This window comes from Apis laboriosa, unplaced genomic scaffold (assembly GCF_014066325.1).
Source record: "Apis laboriosa isolate Shangri-la unplaced genomic scaffold, ASM1406632v1 scaffold84_cov144, whole genome shotgun sequence".
Classification (NCBI taxonomy): Eukaryota; Metazoa; Arthropoda; class Insecta; order Hymenoptera; family Apidae; genus Apis; species Apis laboriosa.
In genome coordinates, this window is record NW_025224606.1 from 176,157 (window position 1) to 201,490 (window position 25,334).

Consider the following 25,334-nt stretch of genomic DNA (forward strand, 5'->3'; position numbering starts at 1 on the left):
ATAAATTAATAAATGTTAATAAATTATTTAATAATTTTAAAAAATTCTATACAAATGTTTAATAATTATTAAACTATTTTTTTTTCATTTTAATATGAAAAAATAATATTTATGAAAAAAGTTTTTACCACAAATATATTTTTAAAAGGCAAATATAATTTCATTGTGCGATGATTGAACGAACACTTTCTCAATAACTTTCAACTTATCCTATATTGAAGTCTTAATTTTTCCGAGTTCGAAGGCAACAAAAAACTAGAAATGGCTAGAAATATGAAGTCACTTAATACATCTAGCTGATATGGAATATCTAGCTATATAATGGCGTTTCGTTATTAATATGGACAATATCAATAATAATTATCAGCGCTCGTAATAGTATATTATTAATGAATCTATTAAATTCCAAATTATTCTTAAATTATTTTCAATTAATGGAAAAATATAAATCAATGTTCATTAATGTATTTGTACTTATTTATTTTTTGCATTATTTAATATGTTTTTTGTAATTCATAATTAAATAATGTCCATGCATTTTATATATCCATCTTTTTACGATATATAATATTTTAAATTTTTTCTTTTTTTTGTATTTAAATTACAATTTTTATGTATATTCATATTTAAATGAAATATGATTATATATATAATATTTTTACAATTACTATCTTTTTAGATATTTGTTAATATTTCAACAAATATAGGAAATATTGAACTTTTTTTAATTTTAATAAATTATTCTGTAGATTTTTAAGAATATACATATACATATTATTTATTTATTGAAATTAATGTACGAATACTTTTTATATTCATTGTAAATTCCTAACATTAAAATTATGATTTAAATGCAACGAATGCAATATTGAAATATATAAAAAATGTTAAAAAATGTTAGTTCAGTAAATTAAATTCAAAATTAAAGTTTAATTTCTTTTTAAATTTTTATGCATAAAGTTTTATTTAATTAATAAAAAATAATAAAAAAAATTGTCAAAATAAAAATAAAAATAAAAATTATATTATCATATTATCATATTATAGTTTATGCATTTATTAATTTTAATTTAGAAGAATAGGAAAAAATTAATGATTAAACATTTTTTTTATTAAAAAAACGATAATTGTTTGTTAAATTTTTTATGAAATGGAAATTTATTAATTTCGTTTAAATTAATACATACAACATTGTAAATACAGTACACAGATCATTATGAATATCAAACAATTATTGAATGAAATAATATACAATGAAATGTACAATTCTGCGCTATAAAGTGCAGTTCTTTATACAATTCTTGGATTATATTAATTATTTTACTAATACACAAGTTTTATTATTCGTGGTATGCATCATTTTTATTAAACTGATAAATTTTTTCTCATGAATTAAAATTTCTATTACATTTTATTAAAATATATCTAATCAGTTTTTTTGATTAAAATATTATTTTTTTACAATAGTATAATATTTTTGTATTGACTTGTTTTCTTTTAATTTATTTCATATATAAGATTTTGTAAATTTTTTTAAATATTAATATCACAAATTTTTAAAAATAAATATAATTTTAATATATTTATATTTTATACATTAATCTATTCTTTTAACAATAATAACTTCGTGTAATAGTGAAAATAATCAATCAATCATCTCTTATTAAGATACAAATTATATTACATCAATCATCAAATAATTCTTCAAAGAAACATTAAATAAAGGAAATATGAACACTGACGAAAAAGAATTTTCTTAAATTAATTTTACACAATTTCCTAACAATGCATATAATTATTTATTTTATATCTATCGTTTCAGCATTGCAAAAGAAAACATATTTACTAATATTATTAGATAAATATTACAGACAAATAATGAATTAACGCAATATTCTTTAATTTATTTATATAATATAATCGCAGAGAATTGAAAAAACAGAAAAAATTAAAATATTTTGTATAAAGATGATTCAAGGACGGGTTGGTAGCCACAAATCAATTATCATTTATAGTAGAAATAGTGCGTTACTTTGAAAATTACGATTGGGTATAAATCATTGTTATACGGAACAATTGTACATTTTACTAGTAGCGTAATTTTAAAAAACTTATGTCCTATTAGTCTTGGCCCTATATAATTATTTCTGCATTTCATTATTTACTGTATTATAATAAGGCTTTTTCGATGTCTAGCTCTCTCATATGTAGCAAAAAAAAAAAAAAAAAAAAATCTTGAAGTTCCTTTACATACTCCTACATACATGACGGATTGATTAATTGTTAAGACTAGCTTGAACAAGATCTTAAAGGCACCCGCATCTTTGTCTTTCTTCTTTCTTCTTTTCCATTTTCTATATATATTAATACCATTTAATTTAAGCTCGCTAGGTAATTGCTAAATTGAAAGGATCTATGCTTAGAAATTGCAATATGAAGATGGATTACTACACTTTTAAAATAGAAAAAGAGAAATAATAATAGATATAAAATCAGTTTCAAAAAAGAAATTTGAAAATTCTAAATATATTTTTGCAAATATGATTCATTGAATAGAACTTTGATTAATAATATATTTTGCAATATAAAAATCATTACATATATCTAAAAAGATCATTATCAAATATAATTGAAAAATTTATTTCAAAGTTTATGTATCTTATATTTATATGTATTTTATATGAAAAATGAAAAAAAAGAAAAAGTAACTTGTAGATGGATTCTTGTATTATTTTTATCTAGAATAATTTAATGAAATAAATTATTATTTTAACACATAATTTCAGATTTTATTGTGAATCTGAATAATATTTGGATGCAGGTTCTTAATTGGATCTTATCAAGTTGCTACTGAACTTTCCTATACTATTGTAACTATTATATTGCAATACGTATAATGCATAAAGTTATAATGCCTCATGCGTCATTTGCATATTTATATGTACATATATATGTATATATTTATATATACGTATATATTCAAACAAAAAAAAAAAAAAAAAAAACAATAATTATTCTAATCTACTGTCACATAATTGGCTAATATGCCATATTTATAAACTGTACGACAATGTACAGTTTAGGATAATTTCTGGCATATTGAAGACATTTTTTCTTTTAACTAATTTCATCTATATATGTTTTATTTTTTTCTCAAATAAATACACAACTATCACATAATGCACGCATCTTACTAACTTATTCTTGCGTTTAATGTCAGTTTACAATTATGAAAAATCATTGTCCCATATATTATTCTTTCTGATACTTTTAGATTATCTTATTCTTTCTTCTTACAAAGAACATAAAATATTATAATGCACAAAAATATCGTATATAATAAATATTTTACACATATTGAATTGTTCGAAGTGATTTCAAATTTCGATAATTTTTTTAAAGCTGCCAGAAAATAAGAAAGATTTCACTCTTTCTATAATTATCTCTTTTTCTGAACGAATCTATCTTTCCAACGGTCGATAAATACATATACACGTTATTATTTTTTTATGAATATTCTCAAATATCAAATAAATGGTTGAAGTTTTTTTTAAAATTCTTCTTATTTAATTTTTTTTGAACATTACGAAAAGAAAAATGTTGTCTTTGCACGTCTAATTTATTTATCCATCATCGCCACGTTCGCTAGGATTTTAAATATAATATTACACTTTTGTTTCTATATTCATTTGTCTCTAAAGAAATGCTTTATGTTGAATTCTATTTAAATAATACGTATTTAGGCCTCTAAAACGTAGCATAATTTTTATACAAAATTAATTAATGATACCATTTTCTTTTTCTTTCAAGTATATTTTCTTTTTTGTGTATGTGTTTCTTCAAGTTTCTAGTTGGATCAATGCTACGTTGATAAATATCTATCAACAGGTATATTTTCCTGCTAAATTCTCTTCATATAGACCTCCGTCCAGATTCATTTGATTGTATATTGTACTATACGATCCTGATAGAAAAACAGGATCGTGAATAGACAATCTTTTTATGTCTCGCCAAGCTTCTCTCGAAGCTATGTCTATGGTAAAGTTTAACTCTTCGAATGTACATTGGTCTTTTGTGCCTTCTTTTTCCTGGCCGCAAGCATATCATAGAATGGATTATGCGATATACTTTGCCTATAAATAAAAAATTAAATTAAAAATAAAATTGAATACATTATAAATAAAAGATAAATATAAATATATATTCAATATATTTAAATAATAAAAGTATTTTATAAAATAAATTATAATTTTTCTAAGACATTATTTTTAAGACATTATTTTTTAAGACATTATTTTTTAAAACATTATTTTATTAAAAAAGAATTTATATTTCAATTATTAATACAATCAATTATAAAATCTGCAATAATATAAATTAATCTAATTGTAATATAAAATATAATCTAATGTATCTATAATTGTAACATAAATTCTGTATATAAACATTTTAAAAATTAAATATTTAAAAAAACTAATTGCAATGCTTTTTTATTTAAAGAAGTTAAAAAGAAAAAATTATATTATAGATTCCAAATCATTAATAATATCAATTGAAAATACATTAAATAAATAATTAGTTTTATTAGAATTAAAAATTTTCTTTGATTTATTTACAAAAAACAATAAAACAATTTACCGCACGCATTTAATCCATTCTTCTTTTTCTTCATCTGTGGCTGCAGACATTCTGTACACGGTATGTTTTCCTACACAAACAAAATACAACGTTACAGTACCTACTTTAATTACAGTATGCAATGCAACATATAAGCTATAAAAAAAAAAAAAAGATCACATTATTAAATGGTAATGCAATACGCATTCGATTCTTTCGCGAGAAAAATGTTTTTCAATCTACTCTTGAATTTTTTATTTATATGTTCTATTAATTTTCCATTCTTTCAAGTTTTAAAAAATTAACAACTTAAAAAATAATTTTCATCGTATGTTTAAACTTTTATTTTTTCCAAATTATGATATTTTCAATAACTTAAATTGTAAATGTAATGAATAAAATGTAAATGAATGAAATACGATGAATGAAATAGTATAATTTAGATTAAATAAATTAATGTAGATTAATAAATAATGAATAATATAAAATATAATTAAATTATAATTTAGAAATGCACATTTTACTAACTGTAAATTTATGATTTCCATAATATTTTTTATAAATAATTCATAATATTTTTTAATTATTTGAGATTTTAATATTATATAAATAATAAAAATTAATATACAATAAAACGGAAACAGAAAAGGAATGAATCATTTTATTTTTTATATATTGTTGTCGCGGATTGTTTTCACTTTATTTCATTAACATGCTTTCTTTTTATTTACGAAATATAAATATTATAAATGAATACTCAAAAGCTAAAATATTTCAATATTATATTTCAGAAAAATGATTAAATTTTTTTTACAAGTTTGATTCTTATATTCAAATAAAACATCGTGCAATTAAACAAAAATTTGACATTGAATGTCTTAATTAAAATTAATTTTTTTATACTTTTTTATGCTTTTTTATATCTTTATTTATTTTTATCAAACTAGAAATATAAAAGCAATTTCTGGACAAATATGATAAATATTTTTTACATATCCAATCAGTTAAGCTTAGTCTTAAAATAATATGAGTAAATACATAGGTTTTTAAGGAGCCAAATTAGATAAATGATATTGCAATATATCGTTATCCAATCAGTTAAGCTTAATCTTAATGTAATTTAAAATGTAAATTACAAAAATTTGTATACTTTTAAAATTAATTAGAAATTAAAGTTAATATGCATTTATGTTTTTCTAAAACTTGATTAACTACAATATTTATTCATAATTTGAGTTTTTCTTGCAAATTTGAATATATGCATCTTATTTACTAATGACTTTTGGAAGATAAAGAAACAGAAAAGAGAGAAAAGAGAAAAGAAGAAGACATTTCATTTAAATTTTATATGAAATTAATTCAAGTTTACATTACAAATTTCTTAAATGCTTTGGTTCTCCTCTTTCATTTTTCACCAATTATCATATGTTATTAACAAAGATAAAATATAGAATTTCATGTTTTTTGCAGCTATACGCTCATGGCCAATTCCTAAGAGTATATATCTGTAAGTATATAATAAATAAATATGTATTACTGCTAAACTATATAAAAATTTATAAAGAATGGAACATGATCTAAAGAGAATGAAATACTGATTTACACAATTTGAACATAGATACATAGATTTGAACATAGACAATAATTCCTAAAAATGTAAAAAATATTTTTTACTTGATCTTAATTTGAGAGCATAGTAATGGAATGAACTAATGGCCAAAATCAAATACTCTTAGTCGCAGATCAAGATACAATCAATTAATATCCAGGATTCCTGGTTATTACCTTCGACAACTTTTCCTTCGCTATCTGTCTTGCACGCTTTGATGAACTCAGAGCCAGCGGCATAGAGCTCGAAGCAATGCGGCTTGTGTCGATCTTGCACCTCTCTGACCTGAATGTTTTCCAGCGGAATGATACCTCGTGGCTCCTTGTCGGTTGTATACTCGAAGTAATAAAGACAGTTGTCGTTCAATATGAACCATCGTCTTTTCCAGCTCTTGTAACGTCCGCCTGGAATCATCACCGTGCAGATTTTAAAAGTTAACGATCGATGAATAATTCTTAACTGCATTATTTACCTGCTGTCTCCATCAGGGCAGCAGAGGGACAAAGTGATACGATATAAGAAAAATAGGTTCAGATTTTTCACGAATTTTTTTATTTTATTTATCGGAGGATATTTTAAGGAACAGCGGTTCTCAAACTTTTTTGTTTTTGTGTTTTTTTTCAATGATAAATATAATATACAGATAATTTATTAAATATACAGATAATATACAGATAATGTATATAAATAATATTAAAGATATTCTAATATAATACATTTAGAAATGATTCTAAGAGAAAAAAATAAATCGAAAATAAAGTATAAAATTCTTTTATTTGAAATCTTGTTTCCTATCATAATTAGAAACTCATCAAATATATACGATGAAGCATACAATTGGCATTTTGATTAACTTTGTAAGTTAATTTCATAGAAAATATTTGAATAACATTTGAATCTCTCAAAAAGATACAATTTAATATTAATTTTTATTAATTTTTGTATAAGTAAGATGTATGAAAGATTTGAATTTGTAAATATCAATTTCTTTTAATTATAAATGTTTTAAATTATAAGAGTTAATAATTGGGATTTAATCCGCTTATTGAATTAAATGATTATATGATGATATGATTTTTTCAAATTTAACTTGAACGAAAAATAAATGTGAATCAAATTTTATTTTCTTTTTCGGCATATTTGAAATTTCTTTGTGAACTTAAAAAGAAGTTTTATTTTTTTTGGAACAAAATTTTAAAGATATTTTTTTATAAATTGATAGAATTGATAGAATTTAATTTAAGAATAGATTACAAAAAAATTTTAATTTTAGGAATATATAATTTAATGTTAATCCAAACCTAACTACTGTTTTTTTTTTTTATTTAAGAAACAAAATTAATAAGAGTAAAACAATCCTCATGTATAGTAAATAAAAACATAAAATTTAATTTTAATAAATAAAAATTTAATTAGCAATTAATATCTTTTTTTTCTGAATGCATGAAAGATACACGAAAGATTAAAAATTTATATTTCTATCAATATTATATCAGGATATTGTATGTAAGGATATTATATGTAATGTCATTTTTTACAAATGATATATCTTGTCTATAGTCATCTTGTATAATCACCAATTTATCTATTAGATATATGAGTCAATAATATGCATTTTAAACAATGCATGATTTGGATTTTATATATTATTAAGTTTAAACTGACTTTTAATCAATATATTTATCAAGTTTTATGAAACTATATAATAATTTTAATATTTTTATATCCGAAGAATTAAAAAAAATTAATTCGTATAAAAAAATTAATTCAATATTTTAATTTTTTAAAATTTATCATAAAAGAGTCAGAAAATGCTAAAGTAACACATTTTTATTTACATTTTTCTCATATGATAACATATTATTCTCATATTATTAAAAAAAATGAAATAAATACTACATTGAGTAATAACAATTAAGATTTCATATTTTTAAAAAATATTGCGAAAAGAAAAAATAATTACACGATGAAAAAGTTTTATTTCTGTAATATTCATTTTATGAAAAAGTATAACTAAAATATCGAGATTGCTTTAATTAATTGAAATATATACGACTTCTATTTTAAATAGTTTTGCTAATAATTTTAAATATTTTAGATATTTCATTATTTAGATAAAACAAATATTTTGATAGTTTAATTTCTATTGAAATACGAATAAATTATTATAAGAAAATTATTCTATATGTGAAAATAAGTAAAAAAAAAAAAAAAATACAACTTTTTCATTTATAATAAAAAGTTTTTCGAAAATATCAAATATTAAATTTGAAAATTCATCGAATAGGAAAACAATAGTTTTTCATATGTGTTTCTTATTATTTATATAAAATAAATTTTAATAAATTTTATAAACCAAATTAATATTTTTCTAAGTTAATAATAAATTAATAATTATATTTAACAATTAAATAATTTAATATTTGTTTAAATATTATTATTTAATTATTAAATATTAATATGCTGCATTGATTATATTCAAAAATATATGATTCTGCTTAAAAAAACAAAAATAATTTTCATATAACTTCTATGCATCAATTTAGAAAAATATAATGCATATGTATCCTTATACTAAAAAATTTTCAAAAAATATTTTTTTCATAGCATTCATTTTTTAAAAAATAATTCATTATATTTAAATAAAATAGATACGCTGTATACAAAAATTTTTAAATTTAATTTTTTCAAAAATGATGGTTTGGATGAAAAAATTATTCTTTCTTTTCGACTTTTGTATAGGTAAAAATATTCTCTATCTAAGTTCATATCATGTCTTATCAAATATAAAATTCTCATTAATTCTCAATATAAATGAAATTCTATTCTACATTTTTCGCAAGTATTTAAAATTATTTATTTTTTTCTGTATTATAATAAAAGTATAACTTGTAATTTTTTACAATTTTGAACGCATTTCGCTCCAACTCAAATGCAAAATGCCACAACTTGCCACTCTTAAATCACTGTCAGGATTTTTGGAATACTTGGATATAATGCTGAAAATATTTGAGTCATCCGAAGTATTTAACCTCCGATCCTAGACAATTTGGGAAACGCTGTTTCAGAATGTTCTCACTCGTCCTTGCGTAACCCTTTATAGCGTCAACTTATTATTTCATCTGTTTTCGATTTTACACAAAAAATAAGCTGTTTCATTATGAATTTTTGATCTTTAGTCTTGGTTTAATGTTAACGATCAATTCTTCAAACGGATGGATCGTTTTTATCTCGTAAATCATCGAGTACCCGCATCATCGGTGAAAACGATCCGGATTGCTTTATGTGCCATGGATGGCACGAATATCGTGGGATCATGGACAATAGAGAACTCGTTAGAGCAAAGATGGAAGTTCAGGAATGATATATTACGTATAGATATAAAAGAATAGAGAATTATTAGAATTAAATAAAATAAAAAAATGAAAATTCAATCAAATTCAATCATTTAGCGAATGAAAAATTCATTGAAGTGTGATTTTTTTTTTAAATTTTTTAAAATAAAACAGTATATATATATGATTTCATTTCAAGAGTTTTGTATGATATCAATCAATACAAGTTATTACTTTTACATTTTTAAAAACTACAAGCTCTACATAAATAAAACGGCGGACAAGCATACTAAAGAAAAGAAATGAATTATTTTCATATATTAACATTCCTTATTTTTTATAAGAATTATTTTTTATTAGAGAAAAATTAAACTATTCAATTATTTTCGATAACTTTTTTCTACTTCTATTGAAGAAAAAAAAATTGGAAAAAAGCTTTCTCTTCATTGCAAAAAGAATATTGATAAAATTTGATTAAATGACATATACGCTATAAAGAGTTAACATCCTCATGCACTCGTGAAATCTCTCTGAAAAAAAGATCCCATGCAGGCCAGAGTTTACATTCGCATTGTTCGATCAATCGCGGCTCGAGCAGCATTCTTTCATTCTCTTTCAGCCACGCAAAAGAGGTTTTTACATTTCAGATCATACCAGGTCAAGAGGAAGAGAGAAACGTTGGTAGAATTGTATATTAGATAGAATCTACGAAAAAATTACCTTGCTTCCAAAGCCAACCTTCCTTGTCCGGATTGAAGAATGTATGCATTAAATCATTTCCATCGTCTTCCGGTATCTTGAACGGTTCTGTTTTTATACTTTCGTATAGACTCTAAAAAAAAGCCAACAATTAAAACTCATAATTTTTAAAAATGTTTGTTTTATTAATATTTTCTTTTTTTTATTTAGCTTAATACTTTAAATATATGTTCATATTGTAGTTAATAAAATAGATTTAAAAAGAGAGAGTATCTTAGAATTTGTTCAATATTATTTTAATAAATATACAGGGTGAGCCAGAAATATGAAAACATCAATTAATAAGAGATTTATGAGATAAATTCAACATTGTATTTTTTTGCAAAAATTTTCGTTATGGCATTAATGAATTATTAAAAAAAAAAATCATTCGCCACGGAGCGTATAGTTTATTTGAATTGCAATGTTGACCATGACGTTGATCTCGTACGAATAAATCCAAACAACATACATCGAAAGTGCATAAATTTTTTCTTTTTTTATTAACATATATTTTTATTAATATGTAAATTTATTTTATTATTAAAATAAATCAATTAAGAATCAATTGAGAAAATTCGAGAAACTTATAATAAAAAGTTTAACTATATTTTATAATTTAAAAATATAAATATATATATATATATTATAATAATATATATTATATATTTAAAATAATTAAAAAAAAATATTAATTTAAATGTTTTTAATAAATATTGCTTTTAAAAAAGTATAAAATAAAAATATACCACTTCGTAATGTGCAATAATATATGATATGAAATGAAAAAAAAAAAATATTTCATTCAAGTCCAATTATTTTTGCCTTTCTATATATAATTCTATGTATAATTTTATGTATTTTATGTCTTCTATGTATAATTCTAATATATTTTGCTTACGATTTAAAAATTTTCTAGCAATTCTATTCATAATGGTAAAATCGATTTATGTTATAAGTACAAATAATAATTCTTATTAACAATGAAGGATTTCTTTTGATATATATTTTTGACATATATCAATACGTATATGACATATATTGAACCATTTAATTTGATTTGAGATCAAATATTTGTAATAATAATGCAATAATACAATTTTCATATTTTTAGATTTTTTTTAATAAAACTTTTTGTAAAATTTTAAAAAAATAAAATAAAATTAAAATAAAATAATTTTTAATTGAAATAATATAATTTAGATTATATTTATGTATTTAAGGAATGATACATTTTTTTATTTATTAAATAAATATAATCTAAATTTTATTAAATTTATTTTAATTAAAAAAACTTTACCAATCAAAAAAACAAATACCAATGTTTATTAATTACAAAAAATTATTACAAATATAAAATTTTATTTAAAAAGAATTTAAAAATAAATATTATTATTATATTATTATTATTGTCTTTTTCTCTGTTTCTGTTTGTCTGTTTTTTCTTTCTCTCATTCATTTTACATTTGACGAAAAATGTAAACAAACTTTGAACTTCATTCATTTATCATAGTAGAAAAATCAATATTTCTGTTAGATAACTGCAAAACTATCATCCACATCTTTTGTAGTTTTTTTTTTTGATATTCAAGTAGTTATTTCTTGCAGTTGTTTGTACATCAATTATATTATATATTTTTTATTTTATTTACGTGAATTTAATTATCTTGAACATGAAATTGTAAAATATACATAAAAAAAAGTTTAAAAGTTGGAAATCGAAAAATTTTTGTATAAAATTGAATAAAATGTGATTGCAATGAATAATCTAATATTTTTACAATACAATAATTTTAAATCAAAATTAAAATTTTTTCTTGTAAATTCAAATGATCGTTTAAAAAAATTAAAAATTAATTTTCTATTCCCATTGATTTGTAATTTTTTGAATGTTTATAGAGTTGTTCTTTCAATCTTAGCTATTTTTAGCTAAAAAAAAAAGATGAAAAAGAAATGCAAAAAAACATTGGAGAAAAATCGGGATGGCCATGTCGATGAAAATTCCAGTTTTTTTAAACATTTCTTAAAATCTTAGGAAAACATTCAATATACATTACAGAAAACGATTTATGACACTAGAAAAACATTAACATTTTTTTAAAGAATCCAAACATCCATAAAATAAATAGATCGTTCACGGAAAAAAAAACAATCTACAAATAAATTATTCATTTTTTTAATTTTACAAAATTAATACATTAATAATTTATCATAGTCAAAAAAAAAAAAAAAGAAAAAAAAAATAATTATTCTTCGTTTGACTCACAACGAAATAAAATTAATGATGCCTTAATATATTATAGTAGCATAAAGGATAGAAATAAGAATAGAAATAAGAATAGAGGATAGAAATAAGAAATATTTAGGTTATGATCTACACAAAAAAAATTAAATCTTTAATAATAAATAAAACTATAAATATTATATAACTATATTATATAACTAAATATTATATAACTATAATATTATATTATATATATATATATAACTAAATATTATATAACTATAAATATACTATAAAAACTATAAAAAAACTATAAAATGAAGACTTTCACAAATACTATTTTTTTTTTAAATGTCAATAAATATTTTTTATTTTCACGATAGAAAATTTTGCATTTATATATTTAAATGATATTTATTTTGGTTTATTTTAGTCATTATTTATTTTAGTGATAGAGATATATTTTGGTGATTTTTAAAAAACAAAAAAAAATAAATTATTTCATAATTTTAATTTTAAAATAATTATTAGAGATTTAAAGCAATTTTTGATCGTGATATAATAACAAGAAAATTATTATAGTCAATTTATCAAATAATTTCTTATTTTAATATTGTAGAAAAAAAAGATACTTACTATCGGACACACACTTTAATGAATAAGTCGAAATTTTTATAGTTTTGACCAAGATTTTTTAACAATTTCGTTTATAATATATATATATAATTTTTAATATATATATATTAAATATTAAATATTAAATATTTTATATAATAATATATAATTATATTTATTTTATATAAAAAAATTATTAACTAAATAAAAATTAAATAAAAAGCAAATAAATTAAATAAAAAAAATTAAAAAAAACTAAATAAATTAAAAAATATAAAGCAAATAAGCTAAATAAAAAAATATCATATAAAAATTTTTTCATATATATATTTTTGCAAATATTTGAATATTTTCAATTAATATGTACATATATATACACATATAAAAAAAGACAAAAGTTGTTCTATATAAAAATATATATTAATAAAATATATATAAAAATATATATTATTATATAATATAGTATTACTAATTATTTTTCTATATCTAAATATAAGTGTAAATGTTATATCAAGATCAGTTTTAATTTTAAATAGAATTATATAATTATATAAATTATGTAATACAAAAAAAAACATCAATCAAGTTTTTTTTCTACAAAAAAAAGTACTAAAAATACTATTTATGTCAGAAGATCATTAATTTAGAAAATATAATTTGAAGTTTATAAAAGTTATTATATGAAAAAAGAAAGAATATCAGTATCACTTTACGTGGTTCTTTCATGATAAGTTTTATAAAATTAAAATAACTTAAGTTAAAATATCTTGTAACTAAAGATTTTTCTTAATACTTTTTTTTGTACAAAATATCAAGCTGAAATAGTAAATATCAAAATGCAATAAAAATTATATATTTCTATTTAAAAAAATAAAGTTAATTTTTATATGACTTCCATGAATCAATATATAAAAAAATTATTAATACTGCATGTATTTTTATATCAAATTTTTGTCTCAAACATTGTATCATATTTTTAAATAATTTAATATTGACTATATTCAGTTATATATACTGTATTTTATTATGATGGAAAAACTAATTTTAATCATTATAATTTCGATTATTCAAAAATTTTATATTTTATTTTTGTATTTGGCGGATTCGAAAGAATTTTTATTAATATTTGGAAAATTATGAATTTGCAACAGTTATAATTCTTGAGACATAAGTTTTCAATTGAAGTATTATAATGAAGTGCGATTCATTAACCCAATAATTAAAATGAAATCGAAAGATTTTTCATTAAAAAAAAAAAAATTGTTGCAGACATATTATTATGTTCTATTATGTTTAATATACGTATAAACTTCGTTAAAATTTTTTCAGAATTTTCGAATTAGACAAATTTTTTATAATGTAATTTAAGAAGACTAGTCATCTTAAAACTTGTAAATATTATAAAAATTCTTAAAATATAAATATATTTATATTATAAAATATAATATTACATAATTCAAAACTTGTATATTTTTATTTATATATATATTATTTTTCATTTAACATAGGAACGTATAGCCAAATATTATTAATTAAAAATAAACTTTCAATATTAATAAATTTTTTTATGCTTTTGAGTATGCTTTTTATCATTTTTATCTTTGTTTATTTTATTTTATTTAAAATTGAAAATTTTAAATAAATAATTAATTAAATTTTTTTACAGTTTTACAGCTACAAGAAATTGAAATATATATATATATATATATATAAGTTGTATAAGAAATATAGTATTGTATTGAAACAGAATTTTTGTTTCCTAGAAAATTTATTAATTTAAAAATAATATAAATTAAATATTTATTTTGAAAATAGTATAAGAAAACTTTTGTAAAAACAAAAAATTATTATAAAAATTATATATAAAAGTTAATACGATATAATCTTTTTATTATATTATAATAAAATATTATATATTATATATAAATTATAATAATAAATTATATTGTAGTATAATATAAACTTTTATAAATTTTATTTATAAACAATTTAAAAGTTAAAATAAAATAAATTTTAAAATATTCGTTTATTTTTATCGATTGAAATTTCATTAATAAATAGAATTGTATTATTTATTTTAAAAATTGTAATGTAAGTCCATTTTTTCCAATTTATTTATTTTTATGTAGCAAAATCCATCCATTTTGTGTTCGAATAATTGAAGCAGTAATAAATAAATTATCTATATAATATTGTTAAATTAACTAATATATTTTAAATATTATTTATTAAATTATTATTATTATTATAATTAAATGTAATTATTATTTATATCGGCACGAATAAATGTAACATGAATATTTCTACGTAATAATCTAAAATAAAAAATAGAATATGCCTAATATTAATTTTATAAGCATTTTGTAATAGTAAATAAATACTGCAGTTAAATTAAATTTTTATTTAATTTTATTTATTTATTTAAATTTTTTTATTTATAAACACGAATAAAATATTTATAAAATTTATCTAATATTTATAAAATATTTATAAAAATGAATTAATAAATTATATTAATTTTTACTAATTTTGAAATATAGCATAAGTCTCATTCATGATTCTGAAAAAAGATATTGACTTAGTTAATTTTTAAAAAATTATTTGTAACGATTGTAATAATTGTATGATTGATTAATAATGAATATATAGAAAAAACACAAATAGATTTTATTAATGTTTCTCCATCAATGGAAATACATATACTTTAATCTCAAAACAAAGGAAAATGGACTTACAATTAAACCTAGAATTATATATTTATATAATACCAATAATTTGATAATATCAATAATATTGTTAAAATAACAATAATGGATGGAAATAATTGGAATTTCAATTTTTTCTTATTCAAAATTTTTATTGAAAATATTAATGATTAACTGGAATAATTATATTTTATTGAGTTTTTATTTTAAATATATTTTATTTTATATTTTAAAAAACATTAAGATATCTAAAATATGAATATAGATGACTGAAATAGATTTCAATATAGATTTTCAATAAAACCTATTTTTATTGTAATTTATTACAAGTAACATTTTTTATGTATTTTAATAATAACTCTAAATAAAAAAAATTGAAATTGTAGTCAGAAATTGCATTAATTATTTTATTCTTAACGATATTATTGATATATCAAAAATTAATAATCAATAAGATATTAATAATATATCAATAATCGATATTCATAATTCTACATATATTACTTTCAAAATAAATATAATAGTTTATATAGATATAGATTGTATAGATTTGTTTTAATAGATGTTCTAAATAGATGATAGTAGATGAGAGGTGAAACATTGGGTCACTTTGCATAAATCTATCATTAAATCTTTGCAACCGACTTCCCCGTTAGCCATTGCATTAATTTTAATAATCACGCTTGTTACAAGGCGTTTATAAAACGCGCCAATTGCTTTATATCCTGGCCACGGATTGCGCAGATGATGATACGCATATATCATCACTATCGTCACTTATACGAATAATTCGTTATTACACACGCTTGTGTTATTTATTGTATTTGTTAAGACTCATTTATCTTATCAAATCTATGTAAATCTTAACGAAATTTTTACACTAGTTCATATTGCTATTATATATTTATATTACATATTATATGCTATAATATATATATTATGAATATATAGTATATATATGATATATATTATATATGGAGAAAAAAAAAAGATAACATCTTTTCATTTAAGATTTTATTTTTGAATAAATCTATGTTGAAGACTCGTTAGACATTTTTACTGAAATGAATATATGTTTTTATATGATTTTATTTATATTTATATTTAAAAATATAATTGTGTTTTTCTAATTATCATTTCGATTTTTAACTTTAGATGTTAAGAAATTATTAAAATAAAATCATATCTCAATCAAAAATTTTGAAAATTTATATTGTTGATAATATTTTCTGTTTCTTTTTGGCAATATTGAATTCTATGTAAAAACTTTTATGAATATTTTTTAAAATGTTTTTTTTTTTTTAAACGAAGACTGTAGATAATATTTTCTATTGGAAGTACTTAAAATATCCTCATAATAAGCGATTTAATGGAATCTTATAAGTAAATCCATAATCAGGAATGACGTTAATTCAGAAAATCATAATGACCAATATTGTATCTCCATAACTGATCCAAATTGAATTGAACTAATATTATGTAGAAATAAATTGTATATGTAGTAATAAGTTTTATATTAATTCTGAAATTCTGTTTTTACGAATTAGAAAATTTAATTTTGTACATTTCTTCTAAGTGATGGAAAACAGCCGCCGCGCCGTATTGAATATTTCAAATGATGCATATTCTGCAAATATTCGCTCTTTAAATCATTTATTCATTATTTGTAATAATTAATAGATATATTATTTTTGCAATATAGAAATATGTTCTCTGTTATTATATATCAACACAATAACAAATTTAAAATAGCAAATCATGCATTAATAAGGTTCATACGCAGAAATATACGCAACAAAAAGTTTATAATATAATTAAGTATATATGGATTCAACAAATCTTTAATATCTCGAATTATTCGATTTAATCGAAATTTTAACCAAAAAAAACATTCTTTTTTTCGATTTATTTTTTTATGTAAATTCATCTTGCAGTTTATAGTTTGTGAAATCGATGACACTCTGTATATAACGTAATAATGAAAAACTCAATTTATTTTTGGTACCTAAGAATAAATGAAAAATAGAATATTTATTGCATTCTAATGTAATTATTCGAAAAATAAATATATAATTCACGTATAAATATTAAATATAATAATATATTTGTATAAAATATTTAAAAATACAAATCAAATATTTTATAATTATAAATAATGTATTATAATTGTTTAAGAAATATTTGTTTTTTATTAGATATTTTAACTTATTTCAAATTTCGCTATTTATTTTAACGAAGTACTAATTTATTTATTATAAATTCTCTTTAAAGAATTTATGATTTCTCTAAAATTATTATTCTAAAATTTTAATATTGCATTTTTTAATTCATTGTTTGTATTAAAATAATTTCCAATCATATTTTTAAAAAAAATTATGCGGCAATATGTTTAGATTAATATCTCTCAATCTTTTTGGATTCGCTATATAATAAAAGTTAGATTTTTTATATATATATTATAAATTTTAGAATGTTTATTTATTTATTTTATATTTATTTGAAATAATATTTTTTGATACTTATTAAAACTTTAATAAAAAAGATAATACAATAAATAAAGAATAGATAATCCTATAAATATATAAAAATAAATAAATAAATAAATAAAAAGAATAAAATTTTTTCATTTAAAATTTTGTTTTCGTACATTTTAAATTAAGTTTGAAAATTTTTAAATACAAGTCAAATTAACAAATACATTTGGATACAAATGAATTATTAATAGTATGTTATTTTTCTCTTTATATGTTCTATCTCTAATTTTTTTAAAAAAATTTAAGCGACAAAATTTTATTCTATATTTTTTAGTTATTTTCACTTACATTTGATAAATTTTCAAATTTGTTTTATTCGGAAATGAAATCTCAAATAAAAAAATTTTATTCTTCCTTTTCGATTTATTTTTTCATAAGAAATCACCTTCTGCCGATTATATCACAAATAATTATAATGTATGTACATATATGATGAGATTTGTATCATTATTGGTCTCATCATTAGCTATAAAACGTGTCTCGAAACTAGTAGATTTGAAATCATTTGGAATTATTTTGAATTTCTATATATCAATCTATATATACCAATTATTTTGAATTTAATCGTCACAGGATTCGAAATTACAAGGGAGAATCTACGTATAATAATATCTATTCATTATTAATATAATATATAGTTTTTCAAGTAAAATGATTTTTTAATATTTTTACAAATAAAAAAAATTAGTATATATATATTATTATTATAAAAATTTGTACAGAGAAGAAAGGAATATTATGAAACAAAAATGATCAAAAAATTTATTACGAAAAATATATTTTTTTAAATATCATTATTAAAAGTATTAATAAATCAAAAGATTTATTAAATTTTTTTCATATAGAACATTTTTATTTTATTTTAAATTTAATTCGACAATATATTCAAAAGAAAAATATACACTTTTAACATTTTATTTTCTCGTTTTGTGAAACAAACTGACTATTTTTCTTTTCAATATCTTATTCGCGTAAGGGAATAACTATTTGTTTAAGAAACAGTAAAAAGAAATTGATTCCAAAGAAAATTACTTCATCAAAATCGAATATATTGCAGTGATAGATTTATTCAAATAAAGAAGTAGTATCTCTAAAGAAGTTTTATAGAGAGAATATTATATTCGAATATAATATCTTTGGAAGATCAATTTTATATATCAAAAATTGATAAACAAAAATATCGTTTATTTATTTTATGATAAAAAATTTAAAAATTCGCGTTTTTTATTAATTATTTAATAATTTTAAAATTAAAAATTAAAATTTTAATTTTTAAATTATTTAATAATTTAAATAAACAAAACAGAAACAAAATGCGAAAACAATATATAAGAGAGACAGAATAATCTCATTCTATTTTCGTCTCGTTTCATATAGTACAAAATTCAATTGCTTATAACTTAATAATAATAAAAATAAGCAAGTAACATTTTTTTTATATCAATTTTTGTGTTTATTTTGAAATCTCTAGAATCAATTCTTTTCAATATATTTATTGTTAATATTAACGATTTATTAATATATTAATAATAATTAACTTTTATGTTACATAATTAAAAATTTGATATTTTTGTGCCTGAAAAGAATGAATATTAGAAAGTATCTTTATATTTGAAAAGAATGAGTATTGGAGTATTATTTAAAATTTGAAGTAGATTGAATAAAAATTAATTGAATTATCTTGATCTTGATATGAGGTTTTAAAAATTTATAACGTTTGAATAAATTTCGTAAAAGCTAAATTTTCTACTGATGTAGATATCATTCTTTCATATTAATAAATATAATTTTTAAAAAAACTAAATATGAGCAAATTTATCAAGAATTTGTTGGCAATTAATACATGAAGTATTAATCTTAGATACGAAAATTTTATTTAATGTAATCATCATATACATAAATATATAAATATCGTAAAGTATATTTTCTTATTGATATAACGAATTATTTCTTCTGATCCGATATTTTCTTTTTTATTCAATTTTTTCTTTTTCTATTTAAATTTCCATTAAATAAAAATTTTGTCATTGATATAATTTTTCCTTATTTATTTATGAATTTTATATCTTTTAATTTACTTAATAAACGAATTAAATTTTATTCGTTTATAAATTATATCCTTAATTCATTTGAAATTAATTTCTTCTTTCATATTATTAAATACATATGGAGCAATTTTATTTACAACAGAATATTTTTTTGAGAAAGTGAAATCACCTTTGTGTGTAAAGTTAAGTAAAGTCTTTAAAGTTTAAAGTTCCAGCATTTTTTAAAAAGATACCCTATATATAATTTATTATATATAATTTATTCTATATTAGATCACATTCATAAAGTTTCATTATAAATAAAAGATAAAAGAATTTTTTTTTATTTATAACAAAAATAAGTGTATATATGAAATAATTTTATCACTTAAAGGAGATTAAATTAGTGCTAAAAATTTCAATGATTTTTTTATTTTTTAAATATAAATATTATGTTATATAAAATAAAATTTTTCAAATAAAAAATGCTTATTACTTTTATATATAAATGCTTATACTTTTATATATATTATATAACTTTATTATAATATTTAACTTTATTATAATATGTTATAAAAAAAATTCTGAGTAAATATTAAAAAAATAAAAAAAAAATTTAGATTTTTGATTTTTTTCTCTTAAAAAGATTTTAATAAAAAAATTGCTCCATATATAATCTTTTCACATATGTACGAACTTTTATTAAAATCAGAGTTTTTTTTTGGATAAATTTTCTTAAGATAATAACACAATGGAGAGATAATATAATGGAGATTTTTTCGATTATGATGTATATATATATATATATATATATACATCAAGCAAGAATAAATAAAAAACTTACCACAAGAAGTTCTCGAGGCAAGTCGCCGCCATTGTTAATTCCACGGTTCATGGATATGAACTGTTCCACGCTAGGTTTATCCTTGACGCTCGGATTGTGCAAGGACGTGTTTAACATGATGATAGCAAAACTGAGCACGTAACAGGTGTCCGTATTCGTAAATATATTTGGATTCAACTGGCAGTACCTCTGTGCAAAGCACTCCATCATTCTATCGATCTTTTGCGCCTCGCCGGGCAATCGGAACGACCAAAGGAACTGTCGAAGGGCTTGCACGAGGATCAAATCGGTGAAATCATGCAATTCGACGAATGCCCTCAACACCCTCTCATTGAAATCGTGCCTTTCACCAAGATAATCGCCGATCGCAGTTTTGTTAAGACCTTCGCCCTTGTAGAGGAATTGGGCAACGTCCTCGGGCGTTGGCGCTAACAAATTGTGCTCGATCAGGTACTCGATGCCCTTTTTAGGATCCATATTGAACTTCTTACGGCCGATCGACGTCTGCTTAGCCTTATTCGATGGCTTGGTCTCATCGGTGGCAAGACCACCGCCCTCCATCGCTTCCATTTCAGCCACCACTTCACCCAACTCATCTTTCAGTTGCTGCAACAGAAATGGATGGGTCAACAAAACTGCATGAAAATGGCTTCCACGTTCTGTTCGATATCTCGAATTGGGGGGTTATCCTTGATTTTTTGCTTGTCCCGAATTGAATCTAATTAATGCGATTTACACTCTTTCGGAGGGCGAATTTGAACGTATTGTTTCGAGGTTCTAAGGTTACTAAGTAGATCGAAGATTTAAACGAGGTTATTGTTTTAGCTTAATCCGATTAATTTTGCGGATAAAATCGGATAACTGAATTTTGTTTTAAGAAACAAAATTATATATTTTTTCTGAATTTATATTTATATTTTTCTTTAAATTTTTATTGTATTTTTTAATAATTAGAATTAATTTAAGAATAGAATTTAGACGTTATTTATTATATAATTTTACATTGCTACATATCTATAAAATGAGAGAAAATTTAGATTACTTTAAAGTTAATTCAAAATCTAAAATTTTTTTAAAATCTTGAAAATGTTGAAAAGTTTTAGATTCGAAACTTTTGAGAATTTTGTTTTACTTGCATTACTTATTACTTGTTTTTTAAAGATTGACAAATTGGTTATATATAATAACTTCGACTCGAAAACAAGAATAAAAAGTAGATAATTATAATAATGATATATTAATAATGAAATAGAATATATAATTCTCAAAAATTTCTAATTAATTAATATTTTCAAAATTTCCAAAAATTTTAAAAATTGCTATATTTTGAAAAATTAAAAAATTTGATTATATATAATACAATATTCATTCGAAACAATTTCAAATTTTATTATTAATAATAATATTAGATAGAGAAAAAATATATTGGTTCTAAAATATATTGATCTAGAAATATATTAGAAATATATTAAAAAGTTAAAAAAGAACATATATTAAAAATTTGGTCGTCATATAATTACTATATGACGACCAAATATGATTTATTTTAATATAATTATTTAGATAGATAATTATATTTAAATACATATTATTAATTTTCTTAAATAAGATTATTTGAAAAGAAAATTGAAAATTATTTATACAAAATAAAATTCTTGGTTTATTTTTTAGTATAATATAATAGAATCAAATTGAAATCAATTTTTAAATTTTAATTATTAATTTACTTATTATAATTAAAAATCTAAAATATTTATTTTCTTCTCATTTTGATACTCGATTTGTTGTAATTTATTTAAAAATCTTAAAAAGCTTAAAAAATCCATTAAATAGAATCTATTAAATAGAAATTTACTTTTGCCTGCTATTAAATAAAAATTATATATCTATTATGTGCATAAAATATATTTTAAATTACTAAGAAACAATTAATTTATAAATAAATTTAATTTTTTTAAACAATATATTTTGTACTATATTTTTTATGAGATATTTTTTAACTATTTAACTATAACTTCATTTTATAGTAATAAGTAGATAGTGCATCGAATTCAACCAGTTTATTCAAATTCCATTTAATAACAAATATCCAATGTTATCTCTTGTGACATATCTATGGGATCTATAATTAACCACTATTTTTATCACTAATAATTCACTAACAAAGCCGAAACGAAAATTTTCATAAAAAAATGGCTTGAAATCATAATTAAATATTGATTGACTTTTGCTACATCCTATATCTTTCTATATTCTTTTCTCTCATATTTGATATCAATGAATATAATACGTATAATATGTATGATTTCATCAGATTTAATTTTTTTCGATTCTTTTTAATTGCTAAATTCAATTCAATATCGATTTGAATAATTTCGATACTCAATTTTCACATGATACATTGATATTATGATATGTATTGATAGCATACATATTATATCGATATTATAAGTATTTGAATACTATGTTTGAAAATTATGAGAAAGATTGATATCATATCTATTATTAATAAAAATTTTATTATTATTATTTTATATAAAAAAATATTAAAAAATTTTTTAGAATTAATCGTTTATAATAAAAAAATCGTTTTCTTTGGTAACTTTCTTCTCGCATTTATTTCTATCATTTTTTTTCACCTTCGATTCTTTATAAGAATCTTATGCTGTACCTCCAATGCTTAAAGAAAGTCCTTCACCTCGCATGCTCTCGTCTTTCTGATCTAGATAAGTGAAGATCTTTTCAAGGGTGAATACCAAGGAAGGAAACGGTATGAATGTCACATTGAATGTAGAGTATAGAGTGTAGAGTTTAGACGTTTAAATAACATGATTTCGCATTTTAGGATTAGGAATTATTATTAGATTTGCGAAAATTTCATAGTAACATTAAGAATAGTATCATCCTACAATAATTACCTCGAATTATATATATATTCTTTTAAATATTACTCTTGATAATTATTTTTTTATACAATCTTTGTTAATCGGAAATGCATCCATTATACACAGTTAATATCTATCGATTAAATTCTTTCTTATCGATATAAATAATTTTTCATAATGATTTTATAATAAATCATAAAGAGCATCATTTTCACTTTTTTCTACGCGTCGAAAATTAGCTATTTTCAAATTATTTTCAAAAAATTATTATTATTATTATTATATCATTGAATTTTACCTATTTGTGATAGTATAGGATCCTTTGAATCTGCGGAATGTGAAAATAAAAACATTATATATAAAATATTTTTAGAAAACTAAATTAATAACCTAAGTTATAATGATATAATGAATATATATCAATTTTGTATTTAATAGTTTTTTTTCTCTCTTATATAAAGATAGATATAGGTACATTATAAAAAAAAAAAAAAAAACTTAAAAAGATCCCGTTCAAATTTATATGAAAATAAATTATTGACAAACTGTTCATCCTTTATGCATACTGATTGTCAATTATTAAATTATTTATATAAATAATTTATAAATATTATATAATATGATTAACATACTATATAATAGTGATTAACAAATATTAACATATATATTGTATCATATGTACATATATAGATAGAATAGTATAATATCAAAAATATTTTATAAAAAATAAATTCGTCAATTATAATACTAAAAGAAAAAATAGTATTGTATTATTTTTTCAAAATGGCAACTCAATATAAACTCAATTAAATAATATAATATATAGTAAATAGTAAATATATTCGTTAGAGAGAATTCTAGAAAGAATTTTTTTTAGAAAATCAATTATAGAAATCAAAACCAAACACAGAAATTAATATATAAAAATTTTTCTGCAGATTTATTTATTAAATTATGAAAAATTAAAGTTTATAGATTATATTAGATAAAACGAGACAAAAATAGAATAAGATAAATCTCTCTCCTTTATATCACTGTCATTTTGTTTTATTTCATCTAAATTTAAATTGTAATTTAAATTGTAATTGTCAACCAGCATTTTAGTGTATTTATTTTTGTGTTTATTTTGGGATTTAAAATCGATTTTCCAAAAAAATTTTATATATATTATATATATTATATATATTAAAACTATATACGT

General features: G+C 19.8%; 1 protein-coding gene across 2 annotated transcripts in view; it reads right to left on the reverse strand.

Moving 5' to 3' along the window:
• Positions 1-2,688: 2,688 nt before the first annotated feature.
• LOC122719555 (cytohesin-1) overlaps positions 2,689-25,334 on the reverse strand; it is a 157,308-nt gene continuing 134,662 nt past the window's right edge. For both annotated transcript variants that reach the window (XM_043945481.1, XM_043945480.1), the window contains 5 exons: positions 21,249-21,854; positions 10,282-10,393; positions 6,403-6,630; positions 4,639-4,708; positions 2,689-4,133 (listed from right to left, as the gene is read on the reverse strand). In XM_043945481.1, the coding sequence (XP_043801416.1) occupies positions 4,046-4,133; positions 4,639-4,708; positions 6,403-6,630; positions 10,282-10,393; positions 21,249-21,854 (1,104 nt within the window). In that variant the 3' untranslated portion in view covers positions 2,689-4,045. The remainder of the gene's footprint in view (positions 4,134-4,638; positions 4,709-6,402; positions 6,631-10,281; positions 10,394-21,248; positions 21,855-25,334) is intronic.